Source organism: Gallinula chloropus (genome assembly GCF_964237585.1).
Source record: "Gallinula chloropus genome assembly, chromosome: 2".
Lineage (NCBI taxonomy): Eukaryota > Metazoa > Chordata > Aves > Gruiformes > Rallidae > Gallinula > Gallinula chloropus.
Window position 1 is genome coordinate 21,990,518 of NC_140086.1, and position 19,410 is coordinate 22,009,927.

Here is a 19,410-nt window from a genome sequence, read left to right on the forward strand (position 1 = left end):
TACAGCTATTTCTGCCAAAAAAAGATTTATTGATTTATTTTGCTGCAGTGCTCCAAAAGCTAATGCAGTTTATTGCACTGAGGAACTCTTTAAAATAGGCATGGGATGAATCCATGATGGATATTTGTCTTCACAGTCACTTAGGTTATACTGAACCCACTCATGACCTCAGCAGATTGAAGCCCTTGGTGTGACTATTACCATTACTCATAAAGTATATAAGCACAGTAACATCAAGAGGTATGATGTATCCTTATTGAGCTAATTTTTGATGGTGGAGTGATAGAGAGCAGCCCCTGCATTACAGACTGGGCAAAGGAAAGGTTATTTCTGTTGAATTAGAGATGCACCTCTGAAGTAAAAATATTTGTCGAAAATTCCCATCTGCAATATAGCTTTTGATGCCAAATATCTCCAGAACTAAATGATAATTTAGTACCATTCTGTGTTGGATGAACTGACTGCTTGGGTTCTGTTGGGTGTCTCAAATACTTATTGAGATATTTAATTATTAACCGATGCTTTGGTGATTGCTTAATGTTACTGTTAGGTCAGAAAACCTTTTTTTTTTGAAAGATGAAGTTGTTAACTTAAAAGTATTTTATAAATTTCCAGGTATGAGGTATCTTATAAGTTGCCAAACAAGCAAGTAGAAGGCACTGAATTTACTACAGTGCTTAGGACTGATCCTGCTTTCAGGTTCGTCCACTGAATACAGGAGTTGTGATACTTCAGTTTTTTATATAAATGTATAGATATACCTACACCTATACTTACACAGGAATCAATCTGTGTTTTCTCATTTGCTTCTTACCCTGGAAGAATATTTAGACAATACTAAAAAGACAAGTGCTTACTGTACCATGGGTAAGGAACGGGGAGAGAAACTTCTCTTTTTATTTGCGACTTGTATAGCAGAAGTGGTCAAAATGGAAAAAAAATTGGCAAATAATACTAGAGGCTGACTTCCATGTCAGAAGCCAAAATCTAACAGAAAGAAAGGTTCACTGCACAGCAGCCACTTAGTAACATCTTCTTTCTCTGTCAAGCAGAGACTCCTGACTTTCGTGTTGCTTCTTTCTGAAGGCAGGGAGCAGCTAACCAGCAGAGGAACAAACTGGCATGGGGAAGAAGTTTTTCCTCAAAGAGGACTTTACTTCCTGTGAGTGACAGAATTTTGGCTAAAGACTAGCCTGAGTGGAAGCTGGAAACCAGGAAAAGGGTCATGGGTTTTGAGAGCCAGGACTTCCATATCCATTAAACTGGTAATTTAGTGGGAGTCAGGAAAGAAAAAGGTCTTTAAAGCATTGTTTCCCACACTATCATTTAGCAGTCCCTGGAACAAGTACGCCAAGGCAGTCTTAAAGACATCTGTTTCTGAACAACTCCCTTTGCTGAATTTTGAAATGTTCTTGTACGAGTGAAGGAACAATGGCACATAATGTATAAAAGCAGCAGTATGGCTGGGCTGGCCCACACCACCCCAGGCTGAACACTGCGCACTCGGATTCTCACTCGCCATCACCTTTGCCTTGTGCACGTTCACGTGTGTGTGTATGTACAGGCATGTGCACATGCAGCAAAGGAAGAAAGCGGATTGCTGTAGAGTGCTCTGTCCTAATGTATATGAACACAGTTTACAGGCCTAAGTTATTGTTAGGTAGTGCAGAATTAGCAGGTTAAAAGAAAATACTTATTTTCTGAGATTTTCTATCATTCCTGTGTAGGTGAGAAGGGCTTCAAGCGCATTCAGCAAATCTCAAACTCATTTTTTTGATAATCAAGAAAGAAGGAACATTGTATTTCTCACAATGCAAATTACATGGATTTTTCAATACAAAATGTCACTCATTTACATAAAAAGTAATGGTTCAAAGGGATTGTGGTAAAATGTATAAACGTAGAATATTATCTGATAAAATCAGAGCCAATTGTGCTGAAATGCTCCTGTACACAATACAGCAGCAGAGGTACATGACCCCTCCACAATGCAGTAACTCATTACAGTTATTCACATGGAACAAGAAAAGGGAAGACTCTGCTTATCCACATTGATTGTCGATCAATATGCACATTTATCAGCCTACACAAAGAGGACTAAGAAAAATAAATAATCCAAAATCTCTTCTTTACTACTGCCACAAATGGAAGTAAAGATTATTTGATACTGATGAGATATCACTCAACAAAAGTTTTTTCCCTGAAATAATAATTCAAGCAGGCAATATAATGAGGAATCTCACAATTTCTATTGTTTATTATAGTCAAACCCAAACTGTAGTCTAAACCAATTTAAAAAAATCATATGCTGCAGTTGCATGCATAATAATGAGTCAAGTTAGCGTGCTGGACCATTTGGTATGCAGAACAAGTTCACCCAAGCTGAGAGTGAAACTTGCTTCAATACAAAAGCATCATGATTGAAAGCAAAAAAAGCTGCAGAGAACATAGATGATAAGGAAAGCAAAGAGGGAAAAAGGGAAACACAGGTAGGGTCCTAGTACAGAACAGATCTAGAGAATCAGAAGTATATTTTACCTGTCATCCTCTTTCCCTTCCTCAGCTTGGTCTTCTTGAGCTTTTTCATCATGCCCTGATCCTTTGATTTCCTCCTTATCACAGTTCTCTGCCACCTCTTGCCCTTCCCCTTTGTCATTAATTTCTTGCTCTTTTGCTTTTTCCTCCTCCTCCTCCTCCTCTTTTTCTTCCTCCTCAGGAAATATTCCATCTTGTTCATCCCCTTCCAGCCCTCCCTCTTTTTTTCCCTCTATATCCCTTGTACTTCTGAAGTCAACAAAAATCGCAAAAGGCATGCAAAAAGAAAGAAAAGCATAAATTAAAGTTAGGGTCATGGAGAAAAACATGCATGAACTCATAAGAAAGGAAATGCAAAAGAAATTAAATAAAAACTAAAATATGGGAGCAGTTCTAAGTTAAATCATGCTGTCTAAGACTCCAGTCTGCAGCAGAGAACCTTGGGACGTTTTCTTAGGAGCATAAATCCCTCTCTGAATAAAAGTTTCATGGCAATACGTGGCATTTGGAAATGTATACATAACTGCATGACAGAAACAATGTCGTCCATACAAACAGATGTTTAAACAATCTTTTCAAATACACCATTTCTTTCAAGAGGACAATTTCCTGATACTTTTTATAGGCTGGCACTGAATTTTGCTGAGATATGTGGGTGGGTTACACCTTCCAAGAAAAATGATCTTTCATTCCTTCTGCAGCCAAAGCTCCTCTGAGCGTGTTCACAGGGCGCAGGCAAAGGAGATGCTGTGTTTTGCTCACAGACACACTATTTATGACTTGTCAAAGAGTAATTCAATGTTGTCCACCTACAGTTATATTGGACTAGTGTATTAAATAAAGTGGTCTGTGCAAGTATTAAATCAGACTTCTGTAGCAGTTCAGCAGCTCTAGTTTAAAAGCAAATTATGATGCCTCTAACATTGCCAGCACAAACTTTCAAGTTAAACTGTGTTTTCAGGAATATTAAGTATTCTACAAAATGATTTTCAGAAAGCGCAAATCTAAATGTGCCTAATGCTTATCAACATGTGTGTTACTTCAGGGTGTGCTAGTACAACCTATGATGAAAATCTTGGTTAAAAACAAGTACCATGAAGACTTGGAAAAGCATTAGATGAAAAAGACATTCAAACCACTATTTTGCAAATTCCCTGCAAATCTCAACCTATGCAAAATATTAATTTGGAATATAATGACTGATAAAAGTTCAGTTACCCAAATAACACTGCTATGGCTGGCACTGCAGCTCCTCGTACTCACCTTATTTTCTTGTTTCCTCTCGGTCGCTCCGACTGGACAGACATGTAGCTCGTGCTGCTGAAACGCGAAGCGCTGCTTGTCCGTGACACAGCTGAGACATCACTGACATCGCTGTCTGAAGACTTATTGGAAACATTGTCTGAGCCTCGCTGAGGATCCCGTCCTGACCGATACTGTAAGAGGAAAGGGACAAAGATACAGATGTAGTCAGTGACATTACCACAGACCAACTGTGGAGCTGGCTCCTGATGCTATCTAAACTGCCTTTGCCACCAGACTGCTTGAATTTACATAATGAAATTTTTAACTGATACAGAATGCAAGTTTTATCTTGTTTTTTATTAATTTCACTCTGCTTTGCTATCCTGTTCAAAGTTATTGCGTCCTCAGCCTCATCTGTAGAGTGACTTGTACAACATTTCCATCTCTTCCAAAGGTTTCACAAACCTTAGCGAAGACATCTAAACCATCATTGAATATTCTTACCACAACTGTTTCACCAGTGCAGGAAAGCAAAGCAGAGACATTAGTGACTTGCCCATGATTACTGAGCTCATGAAAGATTGAACAGGAGACATGTTGTCTATAAAATATATATCTCTTTTGGGGCCTGGCCTATTTACAAGAACTTCTGGTTGACAAATGTTACCAATTATTTCTTAATTATTTTTATTTTAGTAAATAGATAGATGAGATTATCAAACCAAATGACAAAGCAATGTTGCAACTGTGCAAACATACCCTGCATCTTGCTGAACTGCTGGGCTGGGAAGTCTGAAAGGACGGGACTGGACTAAAAAATTACAATAGCTTTTGATGTTGTTAACAGTATATTCCAAACATGGCACTGGAGATGTCTGGTGATCAGCAGCAAACCCATACAACACAAAGCAGTGCTGCACAGAGGTATTCACGTTAGATCTGAACAAAATATTAAGGCTATTCACTCCTGTTACATGTTAGCTCTAAATTAATGCTAAGTCTGTGCCACTCTGCATTGCATTATGAGCAGATATAACAGATAGCAGAAAGACCTTCTCCCCTCTCCTCTTCATATACAGACGTTTCTGTCCATACAGAAACCTGGTGGGCCACTACTGATAATCTTTTAAGAAAAATACCACTGTGAGATGAATTGTCAGTGATTGACAGGTAATTGTTGGGCAGACACGGAAAAAAGACAGTATGGGAAGGTGTGAAGAGAAGCACAAACAGGACTAAAAGAAAACAATGGGAGAAAATAATCTGCACAATGCATCAGTGGCTTGTTGAACTCTTGGGGTAGCAACATTGGCCTCAGCCACCTACAGAAAACACTCCAGCAGGTGAAGTGGCAGACCTGAGTAGTTCTGTGGAAGAGAAGGGTGTCCAGGTTTGGCTGTCAAATTTGTCAAATTTGTCCCTTTTGTATAGTTTCAGAAAAACTGTCTTTCATGAAGCACACAGATCATTGGCTTCAGCTCTCTTGCAAGGAATGCTACACTGGGAAATACTATGAAAACCTGTGCGGTGTCTGAGTAGCGAACAGCATTTGAGTGCCTATTTACTATACATGAGTTCCACACTTAGAAATAGCACGTTGTTTTGCCCAGTGTAAGACAGGGAAATGAAATAAAGACAAGGTAAAGTGCCTGTGCATGTTAGACTCTGCATCTGTGGCAGACAGCGACCGAGTCAGAACTGCACACTCGCCTACAATGGCTGCCTATGCTGCTGCTGGCTTCCTGACCTGCTCTTATTTACAGTATTTGTTCATTGACAAACCACTCAAGCTCTCCCCAGCCTTTAAGTGTGAGAGTGCACTCAGCCAGCCATAAACTCAAAGTATCTCCATGATTACAACTTTTAAATGTTGTACTATTTACTGGCTGTTTTTATTGATGCCATTAATATTTTGTGCTTGATAAAGACGACAGTACATCTTATTATTGATGTATTCATTTAGGAACATAAAAACAATGATTAAACAGCTGTCCTCATCATCAGAGATAATGGAACATTATAGCAGAATAAAAGGACTGTTCTTTTGCAGCAAGTCCTTTTAAAAAAGCAACTACTGAGCCCTTTGGGGAAGAAAAAAAAACCTGTGCCTAGTGAAACGTGTTTATGTTGAGTACTTTCTATTCACTTGCACCCACCTCACCCTCCCTACAAAACTTCTAACTTCTGCATTAAAGACAAAGTTAGGAGTGTAGTTTGTGTTGCTTTAGCCTAAGACTGAGAAGCACAGCCTGATGTACCGGGATATGATCACACACTGTGGAGACAGCGACTCAAAGCTGCCCTCAGGCCCTCGGTATTTGCCAAGGCTCCCAACCAGATGCACTTGCCATGCCAAGCCCTGTGCTGTCAAGGCTACCCCGCTACCGGCTCCCACCAGAGCTCACACACAGCCAAGCTGTGCATGCCTATATGAACACACACACATACAGTTATTGACAGCAGCTAGTGACCTCTGCATTACAGACCTAATGTGGCAATCCCTTGGGGAAATAAGATAGACCACAGTGTCAGATGTAAAATCATTGATGGAATTGTTAATTACACTGCAATTAAGGGATAGATAATTACTTGTGGTGATTGATAGAATAACAGACCTCAACCTGCTGATCCCACACTGAGCTTGACAAGCAGTCTATGGAAACGAGCCCTTCTCAATCACACACATGCAAGCAACATGGAGCGGCAAACAGCCTCAGCATTGCACAAAGTTATTCCAAAGTCATTCAGCACCACACTGACAGTTACACAAACCTATGCTTTTGGTTTTGCCTGCTTCATTTCCACACCTGGAGAATATCAGTACTTAACACAGATTTTTCATAGTAATGTGCTGCCTATAACAAATCAGACATTTTCATAAATAAAACAACCCTATTGTATTTTTTAAGGCTAATGCAATATTACTAATTTAGTGATATATGGTGAAGATTGAGAATCGCTATGGCAAGACAAGAAACTCAGAAGTAAATTATTTTCCAAATACAATGTGAAAAAAGGATCATCAGATCATTGCCTTGTCTCTCTTTTCTCAGTTGTAAGTATAGCTACTTCCCATCAAATGTTTTAACTTGGGTCAGATAGCACAGAAATATTATCTGACCCTTACTAAACCCAGGATGGTTTAGATTTGAAATCAGGGAAGGTAATTGATCCTTTCATGAAATCCAAATGTCTTAACATACAATATTTGGTTTTAAAAATGTTATTTTCACATTGTCCGAGTTACAGTTTCAGGATCTGCTGGCTGCCTACCAAAGAAACATCCAGAAACTGAAACTAAATTGTCCTTCTTGTTGGAGAAAGCTCAGATACATCATATTTGTGCATTAACTCCGCTCCAATTTGCTCTTTATTCTGACGTTAAGGTCTACTTTTGACCTTATATCTCACTTAATTTTGTTTGGGAAGTGGATTATAATAGTAAGTGCATTCCATGCCAGTGCCTCAGTAACTAACACACAGACTACACAAGGAAATATACTGCTTGTCTGACAGAAGCCACACTGGCATCTCAGATTTACATTTGTTTTTTAACCTGCAGCTCTTTGTAAGGAAGTTTCTGGAGTGCTCCTTTGCTCTCTGCCTCAAAAGTAAAACGGCACTTCCATTGTACGAATATTGATTTTTTAAAAATGTATTCAGTTCCTTCATGTTAACTATACTGACTGTGAAATGCAGCCATGTTTTGCACAATTTTGCACTATTCAGCTTTCAGTTTTTGTGTGGATAAAGTTACCCCAAAACATTACATCTTGTGTTCCATATATTTCCTTGTCATATTCCTCTAAATTTCACCTTTTTTGGTTTTTTTCCCTAAATGTCACCAATTATATGATAAGATCAACTATTAGACTGAAAAGGTCATTATTAACCGAGTGCCATCTACCCATTATATCTGAAGCACTGCTACAATGTCCCACCCCTCTCCATTGCTGTCCCTTGGCAAAGGAGTTTACACCGTCTGAATGTATCTTGTGGGGAAAGTGCAGCCCCCGTGGCTGGATCCTGGCTGTAGCACAGCCATAGGTTTGGATCTTCAGAACCTGTAACTACCCTGAGTGCTCTGGTTTCCCTCAGAAGGAACCAGGGCATGAGGACAGTGAGGGAGCCTCATGTGCACTGATAGTTGGACAAGCAGGAGGTCCAGGCTAGGGAGAAGAGCACCTGCCTATTACACAGTTTAATTAAATACTGTTTATTTTTATTTCTTTTTTAAGTAACAGCTATGGCAGCAGGAAAATTATCTCCTGACTTTCCCCATGCTGGAAAGACATGTCTCTTTTATTGTAATAAGGTTAAATTTTCGTGGCCAACCCAATCAAGACTCATAGAATATAAGCAGCATTCTGGACTTTATGACCCACAAAGCAGTAAAAGTACCCAACCTCTTCAAGCTGTTTCAATACTAGGAAGCCTACTGCAAGCAGAGGGGTTGAATAAAAAATGCTATTACATTTATTAATAGTAAGATGATTTTGTCCTATTTTGCTGTGTTGAAGAATGGGATAAATTTCATGATTAGAGATTCCATCAAACAAGTTCATAAAAGGCCTTTCCTCTGCATTGGTAAAATCATCAGCAGGAGACCCTAACAAAATGACATCTAGGTGTTTTTGCCAATACCTTTCCTGTAGTGACAAAATCAAGAATATTAAAGCCAAAAACCAAATACCTGCTCTGCTTCCTAATACCACAACCTATGCAAAAGTTTGGCCTCTCTGTGAACCACCACTATATGACTGACAGGCCACCTAGAGCTGCAACTGCTTTGATACTTATTTTTAGAAAGAAACTGTTTTCAGTTTCACATTTCAAACTTCTAATTCAAAGTGTTTCACATTGCTTTAATCTATTGTTAGCAGTTTTCCATCTTGGACTATAGAGTCGTGCAGTTGTCCAGGCAATTGAAATTGTCAGTGATTTCCAACAGTCTTTCTGTTTTATCATCTTTTTCCCCTCCTTTTTTTTTTTAATGGTCTATTCATCAGCTTTTAGTTGCTAGCATTTACATAGGAACATGCAAATCTGGCCAATATTTTCACTGATCAAAACGTTGGGAAGATGTTTCAGACAATTGTCCATTGTGTTACTACCAGAAGATTAAAGAACCATTCTGGGCTGTTTCAATAGTTCTTTGCCTCACTGACAAAAGCTCTCGAGCAGCCAGATGTTCTATAATTTCATCTGTAGCTTTCGGTGCAAGTTCACAGCCTCTAAAGGCACTGCAAGTTTTAGTTACCACATATCATTTGAATGAGTGTTATTGGATTGTTTGATTATTTCTAAACCCTTTGTTAACGGCTGCCTAATGAGGCCTGCCATTAAAAATCCTAATTACTAATATTTACAACAATAGCATTACATTTACAGAAAGGAAAAGAATCTAAGTTGTTTTTACAAAATACCACATACAAATAAATATGCAGGGAGAACATATGTTTATCTGTAGCTTGCATACCCACAGACACAAGACGAAGACTGTGATGAATCTGCACTTACAGGTAATTCATAGGTAGCCAGCTCTGTCATCTGTGCTTACACTTGTCACTCTTGTCAGGCTCCATCAAGGCAACTGAGGTACAGCTAGCCAGGCCAGTCTCTGCCAGCCCTGCCTTAGCTCTTAGCTGCAGATGCCATCCATCAGTTCCTTGGGAGATTTAAGGTCTGACCAAGGAGATTAATTCTTGCACTGCTCTGGTGTTAGGTATGTAATAAGATCCACTGTTGCCTTGGGCTTCTCAATATGGAGCTGCAAGCAGTTCTACCTCAGACTCATTCTAGACTGCTTATCCTGACTTCTGCTTTGTAGTCCTGGATTCTAGCCTATCTCACTTTTTATTCCTAATTTTTGGATCGTGCTTTCTCAGGTCTGTATTTTGCTTCTGATGAGTCCCATTGGCACTGGCCAAACCCTGTTCTCCATTCAGCCAGCTCTTCCTCTGCAATAGCTACCCCTTCGTCTCCTGACCCTGGCCCCACCAGGTCTCTCCTGGCATTCTTGTGTTGCATTAGCATAAAAGAGAGAGCTGCACACAGTGCTGCTACTTCTGAGCAGTACAGTGCCTGAAACAGTAAATCTAGCTGGATGTACAGTTATTCCCTGTACATCTATTCCTTACTCCCATTCCAAATCCAACATATTTTTTCCCATTATTCAGAACATTATGATCTACTTCTATGTTGGAATAAAGAACTGACTGTAACCTGATTTCCAAACTCCACCTTCTAAACCATCCTAATCTCCAATAAATTTAGGCCACTAATTGAAACATGCTAGTGAAAAGGAACATGCATATCTCTCATGTGAAAGTACTTCAAAAGTTCTCACATCTTTCCCTTAGTGGTTTGGTGCCATCTGTTTATCAGTTTCACTAGCCAGTGCTCACATATACAGTCTTGCAAAGGAGCTCCTAAAGCTAGATTTCTCTTTGGGACTAAGCCATATTGCAAACAGCATCCTTCTGCTAAATTAGTAAATGAAAACTCAACAATGAAAAAGAATAAGCAGGTCAGTAGTGGTCCCTGGCAGCAAAGGAAAGCAGCCTCAGTTGTACTGACTGGAAGATAACCAGTACATCAAGGAGAGTGATTATTCCCCCCTGCTTACACTCATTAGACCACATCCAGAATATTGCATATGGTTTTGATACCCAAAGCATAATGACATCAATAAACTGAAAGTAGTTTATTGGAAGGCCATCAGATGGCTGGGACTAGAGCATTTGCCTGTGAGGAGAGGCTGGGGAAATGGACCTGTTCTGCCTTGAGAAGTTATAGCTTTGGGAGTACCTGACGGTTTTTTACAGAGAGAGTGGTGAGGTGCTGGAACAGGCTGCCCAGAGAGATGGTGGATGCCCCATCCCTGGGGGTATTCAAGGCCAGGTTGGATGGGGTCCTGGGCAACCTCGTGTAGATCCAGGCCTGGAGGTTGGTGGCCCTGCCTGTGGCGGGGTTGGGTGGAACTGTATGGTCCTTGGGATCCCTTTCAACCCTGACCATTCTATGATGGCAACCTGCTGGGTCATACAAGGAGGATATCAAAAAGACAGAGCCAAGCAATTCACAGCAGGTCTGACTGGTATAAGGAGGCACAATTTTACCATAGGTACAGTGAATCATAGAATCATACAATCTTTAAGGTTCGAAAAGAGCTTGAAGATCATTAAGTCCAACTGTGTGTTCAATACCACCATGTCAACTAAAACATGTCCTGGAGTGCCACATCTACACGTTTTTTTAACACCTCCAGGGATGATGACTCCACCCCCCACCTTGGGCAGCTGGTTCCAATGCCTGACCACTCTCTTTCAGTGAAGAAATTTTTCCTAATATCCAGTCTAAGCAGAGAAGCAGCATATCAGGTTGTCTGGAGAAGTTGTGCAGTTATCATCTTTGAATATTTTCAAAACCTGATTGTATAAAGCCCTGAGCAAACTGTACTTTTCTTAGAGCTGACTACGCTTTAAGCTAGGGGTCAGACTAGAGAGCTCCAGAGATCCCACCCAACCTAAACGACCCCGTCATCCTACAGGTCAAGGTGATCCAGGAGCTGAAGAAGAAACTACAAGTCCAACAGTAATGCAGAAGTCACTAGTGGATTACTAAGGACAACTGGAAATCTAGAGAGAGGTAGTTCAGAGGCAAGTCAAATCAAAAGAAATAAAATGATCTGCTTCACATATGTTGGCATATAGTGCAATTTTTTTAAGAACTCCTTTAGTGGACAATATGAAATAAACATAGGCAAGCACAAGAAAATATTCTGGGATTACACCAAGGAGAATTCATAGGACTTGCAAATATTTGGTAAATTAGAAAGCAGTTAGGGTGCTCTTAAGACATATTTGGGTCTTTTAGTAAGCTTGAGAATTAGCATGTCAACAGGTTTGCCTTCCTACAAAAAACATATGTTCCTGCAGTCAGTTTCAAAACATGAAGTAGTTTCTTGTTCTGATGTTCTTTTCCATACAGTACGACTTTTGGAAGATGAAGACAACCTCTAATGTCAGCTGCACTATCTGTTCTGAAATCAAGCTGTTATTGACGTAGAATTAATTCACAAAGATAGCTTCATCCTCTCTGGGGATCTGAGTGTTCTTATTTCATCTTACTTTAAATCAGGACCAAATTTTACAAATTTTGAGAGAGCCCTGCCGATTTTATGCTGGGAGAAAATAAAGTTACCACATTCTTCCAGAGACTGTTAAGACCAGCAAAGACACTTCTCAAAATTCTGTCTTTTCTATGAAAAACACAGTGGGTGAAAAACCTGTTGATTAAGGTAAAGTAAAAGGCAAGTAAAACAACACAGGAACGATCCTAAGCATCACCTCAAAAAATTCTTAAAAGGCAATCTGAGATGTGTTATACACTGGAGTGAAAATATAACATTTATAATAGCCAAGCCAATGTCTCATCATATCTCCACAAAAGTTACCTTAAAGTCACTACTCAGAGAGAGAGCTTCTACTCCAAATCATTAGATGACTGGAACAGGACTCTGGGACATCACATTTTGTACTAACAAGAGGTTACCACCACTGGCCTGCATCCCTCAGTGGTATGCCTCCTGTACTCTGTAACTAGACATTTACTTTAAAACCAAAAATCTATTACCTGTCAAGGAAAATAACTGAGATTATAAAGAAGAGTTTTCATAGCCTTAATATTAAAGTAAGATGAGCTTTTCCATGTCTCTAGTTGATTCTGATGGATTAAATGAGGTAGGAGAGAAATCCAGGTGTAACATGTGGCTAGGTTTAAACAACTGTAACTGCCTATGTAAATTGGAATGAATAGATGGGTCTGATGATTCCAACCTGCCTTAACCAGTTATAGTTGAACCATAGAATCCTCTCATATAGCCAAAATATTTCCAACAATTTTTGAACAAAATCAAAGATCTTGAAGAGATACAAGTCTACATAAAATGTAGATAAATATTAATAAGAGCTTCAAAAGAAGAACTCTTTAACGACAAAGGTAGATAGATGTCCAAAAATCCACCCTTTTCTGACACAAAATTAAAGCAGGAAAGCAGGCAAAAAGGAAATTAAAACAAAGATCTTTATCCAATTTATTTGAAATATTTACTACCCAAATTCCCTTTCATACTGATGACCTTTTCTTGATTTTTAACTTCTATCTAAAATAGGCCAGAGTCAGTCGTCAAGTTTCACTTTAGAGAAACAGGTCCCTTGTCTGGCTTTGCGATAGTCGGTAATAATGTCTTAATGTAGATATTCTCTACTTTCCTTGCATCTTTTTAACTGCCACACATTAACTTTTTGATTTACACAGAAGGAAAAAAAAATCTATTTAAAAAAGAGATTGACAGTTCCACAGCATTCTAGAATGCTGTGCCAGGTCTCCCAGAAATACACCATCATGGACACTGCTCATTGTAAAAAATACGACCTGTTCAAGTCAGGCTGATTACAAAAAAACAAAGTGCCCAGGCCTTCACAATCTACTGTGCAATCGCATTTAACGGTATCTCCAGTGCTTTATCTCCTGGTGCATGTTTCTTAGGACAAACTGGTGAGGCTCCCTACAGTTAATTCACTTGCCCAGTGGGTTCAGTTTCAGGGATAACTCTTAATTCTCTTCCTTGTCCTTTTTTTTTGTCTTCTAACTCTAATGAATCCTACTTGTATTGGTTAAGTACAATCAAAGTTTGCTTCCTGAATTTGCTTCTGTTCTTCAAGTGTTTCACACAGCATTTCTGTCACCACTGCTCTGAAAATCACTTGCCCTTCATACAGTCACCTGCACTTCATCCAGGCAACGGCTGATTTTTTAAAGATGGAAACAAGATGGGGTTTTCTGTTTCAAGAAATCCTCTTTTGTCTCCGACTGTGCTACCTAATCTGGGCTTCTCTGAGACATTACTTTGCAAATACAAGCAAGGAAGTTGAACAATAAACATTTTAGAAACTTCTCATTTTACTTGGTTTTTACACTACATTTCCATAATTTTTTTTCAGCCCTTGGGTCTCCTGTAAAAACAAAACAAAACAAGCCCAAAAAGGGAGCCATCTTTTCTTATCACAGAATTTCTGTTTCATTACACTTAATTTCACCCAAAAAGCCAGTTAAGCATTATGGCACACCTGATGGTTTGAGAACAGAGGCCGGAGCTTCTCTCTTAATCCTACTTTCTCTGTGTAACATTTAAATATGACTTTCACCAAATTTGTCCTGGGACACAGCACCTTCAGAGGAACTCATGCTGAAGAGAACAGCTGGATTGATACATGGGCCATCTGGTGAGTGCTTATTCCTGTAAGCAGAAGTGCCTAAGGACCATGAGTAACACAATTGCTCAAGAACAGGATATAAATATATCTCTGCATGATTCGACTTTATAACCCCTTAAATCCATAGACAACAGAGGAGAGCTTCCAAAATCAAGTGTGATTTGAGGGATGGTTCCAACATCCTTTTACTTAATCTCTTGTTTTCACTGGTTATTAGGATACACCATGGAAAATCCCTGGATAATAAATATATGAGCTCAGCTGTTTATAAATTTGCTGCCATTTCATGTCTAGCTAAAAGGGAAACAAATGTATAAGATATAGATACCGTGATCTCCTTATCCCCACACAGGCAAGTTAAACTGCTTAGAAAACATTACTTTTTCCCTAAAAAGTATTTCCTTGGCAGCTTTACCCTTGTTATGTTCTAACTAGGGGAAACAAGACTGCAAAGAGACCCTGAGCATGTGAGCTCTCTCTTTTTCTCTTTAGTCATCGTGCTTCAGTTCTCAAAGATGGAGTAATCAGAAAACACGTCTGTCTTACGTTTGTCTTCTCTCCTTGTAAATATTATAATAGTTCACCTCTTTGCTTGCCTGTAAGGCTATATGAATTCACTTCTAGAGAAAATATGCAACGCTAACATCACTCAGAATTACAACTTCACCACAGAAAGCACTGTAACAGTAGTATAATTAAATGCAACATTTCTGGAAAAGAAACAAAATTCAACTGAAACTGTGAGAAATTTAGATGATGTCACAAGACAGTTATCTATATTGGGTCAAAAATTTCTGTGAATGCTTTTAAAGATCTTAAAAGTCTATGAATTATTAGGGCCCTTGAAGTTATTTTGATTTTACAGATGTTTCCTTAGCATAGCATTAGCATATAATTTCCTAAATTTATGTGACTAGGAACTAGTTTAGAAATGGGAAAGGAAACATTCCTAGCTGCCTCCTAAAACCCACCCATGTTATTTCTTTGTAATTCTTGAAAGACAGCCTGTTTACCAGAAGTGAATTTACGTTATTGTCTCTTAGATACGGAAAACTATGTCACAGTGTTTTGAATTTTATTTTTAGAAAATCATATTCACACTAAGTAGCGTGCAGATATTAATTAGTTATTTGCTTCAGATTGAACTGCATAAGTATGCACATCACTAGGATTTTTCTTTGCTTTGATAGCGTTTTCACTGGAGAGAGAACAGAAACAGGATGATTGATCCTGGTTCTCTGAAATTTAATGGATCTAAGATACTCTATACGAGGAAACAAATATAGTATCTTTTAATGATTTTATATAGCTTGAAGAAAACACAAGAAAACATAGAACTCCATGACAAAATTTTGCATGTTTGGCTGTACAATGGATTTTTTCCTCAATGTAAACTGACTCTGGAAGAAAAGCAATTTCCAAACTTCTTTTCAGCATGATACTTGAGGTTATTAGATGAAAAAGATGAAAAAATCTATATATGTTCAAGGCAAAGATTTAGGACAAAATACTCTTTCAGAGGAAAAAAAGAAAGGGTTTTTTATGCAGACTTTATCATTTTGTCTAAAATCTCATTTTCTACTGTCTTGAAATACTACTAGCAGAGTAAGTTTGGTGCAATAATTCAACTATTCTATTTTTTTATTACAAAATAAACACTTCTTGGTTATCTCATTACTCTGTTCAGAACTAAGGATTACATTTTCAGAACTGCTTGGGTTTGGTTGTTGGCTTTTTTGGTTATTATTTGCTGATTCCAGACTGTCAGTGAAATCACTAGTATAATAATTATTTCCTTCTGCAGGAGGAAGATAGTATTCCTTCTGATGTACTAAAGAAGATATTTTATTGCCTAACACTAAATCAATATTAATTCTTGTAAGCAAAGATTTTACTTCCAAGAAATGACAGTCAGAAATACCACAGGTTAGAAGGGTCACAGAGAAAACTTCATGTTATAATAACATTCTCATAGAAGTGTTGCTGAAGGCATTAAGGCTTTATGAAGGAAAGACCTCTCTATGCTGAGACTCCAAGGCCTTGACCCTACTTTGATTAGCTCCAATGTGCAGAGCCAGCTTTTATGGAATAATGGTGGTATGTTCCTTATCCATGTAAATTCTTCACATACGCTACTTGCAGACCGGGTCCTTGAAGCCACAGTTATAGTCACTAAAATTAACTGCAAGACATTACATGGTACTTCAAAAAAAAGGAAAAAAAATCAGATAAATTCAATGCCTTGGGGAAATCTGATAGAGATATATAATGTTTTTCTTGCATGACAGATGGAAAATATTCCTCAAAACTACAGATCTTTTTTCTGGAAAAAGACTGATAACTGGCAAAATCTCCACACTGGGGCTGCTATCAAAGAGAATGAACTCATTCAAAGAACCAAAGCACTGGAGATGCTGGACCTAAGAAAACAACCACACTGCTAAAACCACTTCACAGGTCTCATCATTATAGCCAGAGGGCTTTAAGTACAGAATCACAAGTGGTGAACCCCCATCTAAGGTATGCCCAGCTGATCCTTGGGGAGTGGTGGCCATCCTAGGACTACCTTCTCAAGCTGCTGCAGCCCAGGTAAGCCAAGTAGGGCAAGAAATATGCAAGGTGAGGGGCCAGACAGCTCTCCTGCCTCTGAGTTGTGTAGTGCTTGGTGACCTCTGAGCCATCTCCTGTGAAGCAAAGGTCCTGCTTCTTCCTTATGAATTCTGCATGTTTAAGCACTGCACTTGGGACTTCAGGTCTATCCTTTCTACTTGTGTGCTGTGCTTTTCTTGAGTTTTCAAGGTCAACAGCCTAGCATCTGGCAAATATGTTTCCATCTAGATGGGAACACTATTATAACCTTGTTATTAGGTGACAAATGTCCTTTCTGTGGCTATTCTGCCTGCCAACAAATAAGGTGGCACAAAATGCAGTGTGATATGTTATCATAGATTATTATTCTCATTTCTTGGAGTTCCCCAACTCTTGCAGCAGTTCAATTAACTTCATACATTCTCTATTTTTGTATGTCAGACTATGGCACCCAGGTATTTAGCACATATTTCCCGGTTAATTTTCCTTCTTGTTTTCTGTACATTTTCTCATTTATTATCAGAAAAACCTCAGCTTCTGTACATCCCAGATAATTAATTCGAGCACGGTCACACTATTTATATATTAATTGTTACTCAATTCAATGGCATCTTGGAAATTTGCAGCTTAAGTTCAGCTAGAACTGTAAACAGAAATAATTGAGTTTACTGTGAAAAGATAGCCACTCTGAACCAAAAAAGACTAACAGCTTAGCAATTTGTGTGTCTATACAAAGCAGTTCTGAAAGGAAAAGATCTATGACAAAAAAAAGATAAAATGATTTAAGATAAATTGCAGCCATTACTCTTACTGGAAATTGGTCAAAACAGCACTCAGGTGGCTTTAAACTGTGATTATTAATGGAATGGTTGTGATTACTTAATTGAATCTGGCCTCAATAGAAATATTTTGAAATAAATTTTGTGTACAGTTTATATATATATATCTGTTTGATAAAATATTTTTTCTGAGAAATGTTTGATATTTGCAAAAAATATTTAACTTACTGCTGTGAGAATAAAGTATTACACAGTACTTCTGTGGATCGGGTTTTTTTTAATGGAAAAACATCATTTTCTAGTATTTTCTCCTCTTTCTTTCCAATGAACTCCAATAACTTATGAATACTCAGAGCCAAAACAGACTGATAATTTAATTTTTTAATATCATGAGTAATTTTTTCTCTTAGAAATTATCAAATTATAAGGAAATTTAAAGACATTTTATAAAGTATTTAACCTCTGCTTTCTACATATATAATTAGCAATAGAAGTGGATACAAAAGCTAAGAAAATGGCTGACAACAGAAGGTACCTGCTGACAGATAAAGACAGCCAGTATCAGCCTCATTTCAGATGTGTAGACTTCAGCTATGCAGACACAGTATTTATGTTAACCACAATATTACATTTAAGAATACCCTAAGTCTCCAATAGACACACAGATACTCAAGATTGAAAAATAAATTAGAAAAGCATCAGAACCAGAATAAATTAAAAGCCAGCTTGAATTAAATGAAAAAACAATCGCTTAGCAACAGAACTCTTTTCTGAGAAAGTGCATATCACTGACTGAAGAATAAAATACTAGAAATCATACGAAATCCACATCTGTATTCAGTCACTGAATTATTTTTACCTCATCAGCACAATACAGTTTGATAAAAATAGAAATGCAAGAAGTTTTCTACATCATCATGTGTATAGACCTCAAATCTAAATTTCTGAACTTATTTCACCTAGCTACATTTTTAAGTCTTAGAATTGAAGTTTAAATACTGTATTTATGGGAACCAGAACTGCAACTTCAGTAATTTATTCCATAAACCTTTGACATTAAAAATACAAAAAAACCTTGACTGAAAATATAAATGCTGTTAGCGCTATGGGCTAGACAGATACTCTCTGCCATTGAGTAGTGAGATTCCTTATGTAACGTAATGAGCCCAATTAATATGGAAACCTGAGCACTCACAGGCTGTTGAGAGTGACAGGATCTGTCCTTCCAGACCAGGCAGCTGGCTTAGCTATTGTTTCTTGCCCAAAAATACAATTACTGACTAGTCCACAGGAAACATGGCACAAAAGCCACGGAACATGCAGTAACTAAAGTTTCCTCATATGGAAAATTCTTTGTTAGCCTAACTGGTGTTTGGTTTATTTCCTGAAGCAAAGAGCTTATTGGTGTGGACATGGGGAAAGATAAGACAAAAGGACCCCACACAGCTATTCCCATTTAAAAGCCTATCAAAGTCTGCTGCTCAGGCCCTTAGTTTTACAGGTATTTTATGGAAATAAATTTCATGAAATATTTCTGTGTGATATTACCTGTGTTAATTTTTGCCTTTTTAATTATTCTTCACCATAGTTCCATTCTAATTTTTTTGTCTCTCCAGATATGCAGATGTCTAAAATTTTAACATTTAAACTGGTACGTTAAAAAGACATGTATACAAAACAGATTTCCAATTTCTGCACCATTTTGAGAAAACATGGATATCTAACCTAGCCTGCATTTTTATTCACCATTTTGAGTCTTTCTAATTACACCCTTAACAACATAGGTTGTTGGAAACAATTATAGAATCAGAGAGGTATATTCATAATTAATATAAATTATCAAATTATTACTGGGCATATCCTGATCTTCACAGTACTCCCAAAGTCTAAGCTTAAATTTTCAAAAACAATAACTGTTAGTTCAAACCCAATATAAACCAACTACAGCTTATAAAGGGTAAGAATATCAAAAGTCTCATCAT

The 19,410-nt window shown here is 38.0% G+C and overlaps 1 protein-coding gene across 18 annotated transcripts in view; it reads right to left on the minus strand.

Annotated features, from left to right (window-relative positions):
* The window catches only part of RIMS2 (regulating synaptic membrane exocytosis 2), a gene marked incomplete at both ends in the record, with an annotated part of 475,681 nt that overhangs the window by 72,421 nt on the left and 383,850 nt on the right, over positions 1-19,410 (minus strand). Inside the window, 2 exons of one of the 18 annotated variants that reach the window (XM_084260491.1) lie at positions 2,539-2,781; positions 3,799-3,971. The exons of 16 other annotated variants lie outside the window; for them this stretch is intronic. In XM_084260491.1, the coding sequence (XP_084116617.1) occupies positions 2,539-2,781; positions 3,799-3,971 (416 nt within the window). The remainder of the gene's footprint in view (positions 1-2,538; positions 2,782-3,798; positions 3,972-19,410) is intronic. One more of the 18 variants, XM_084260506.1, reaches the window with a different exon arrangement.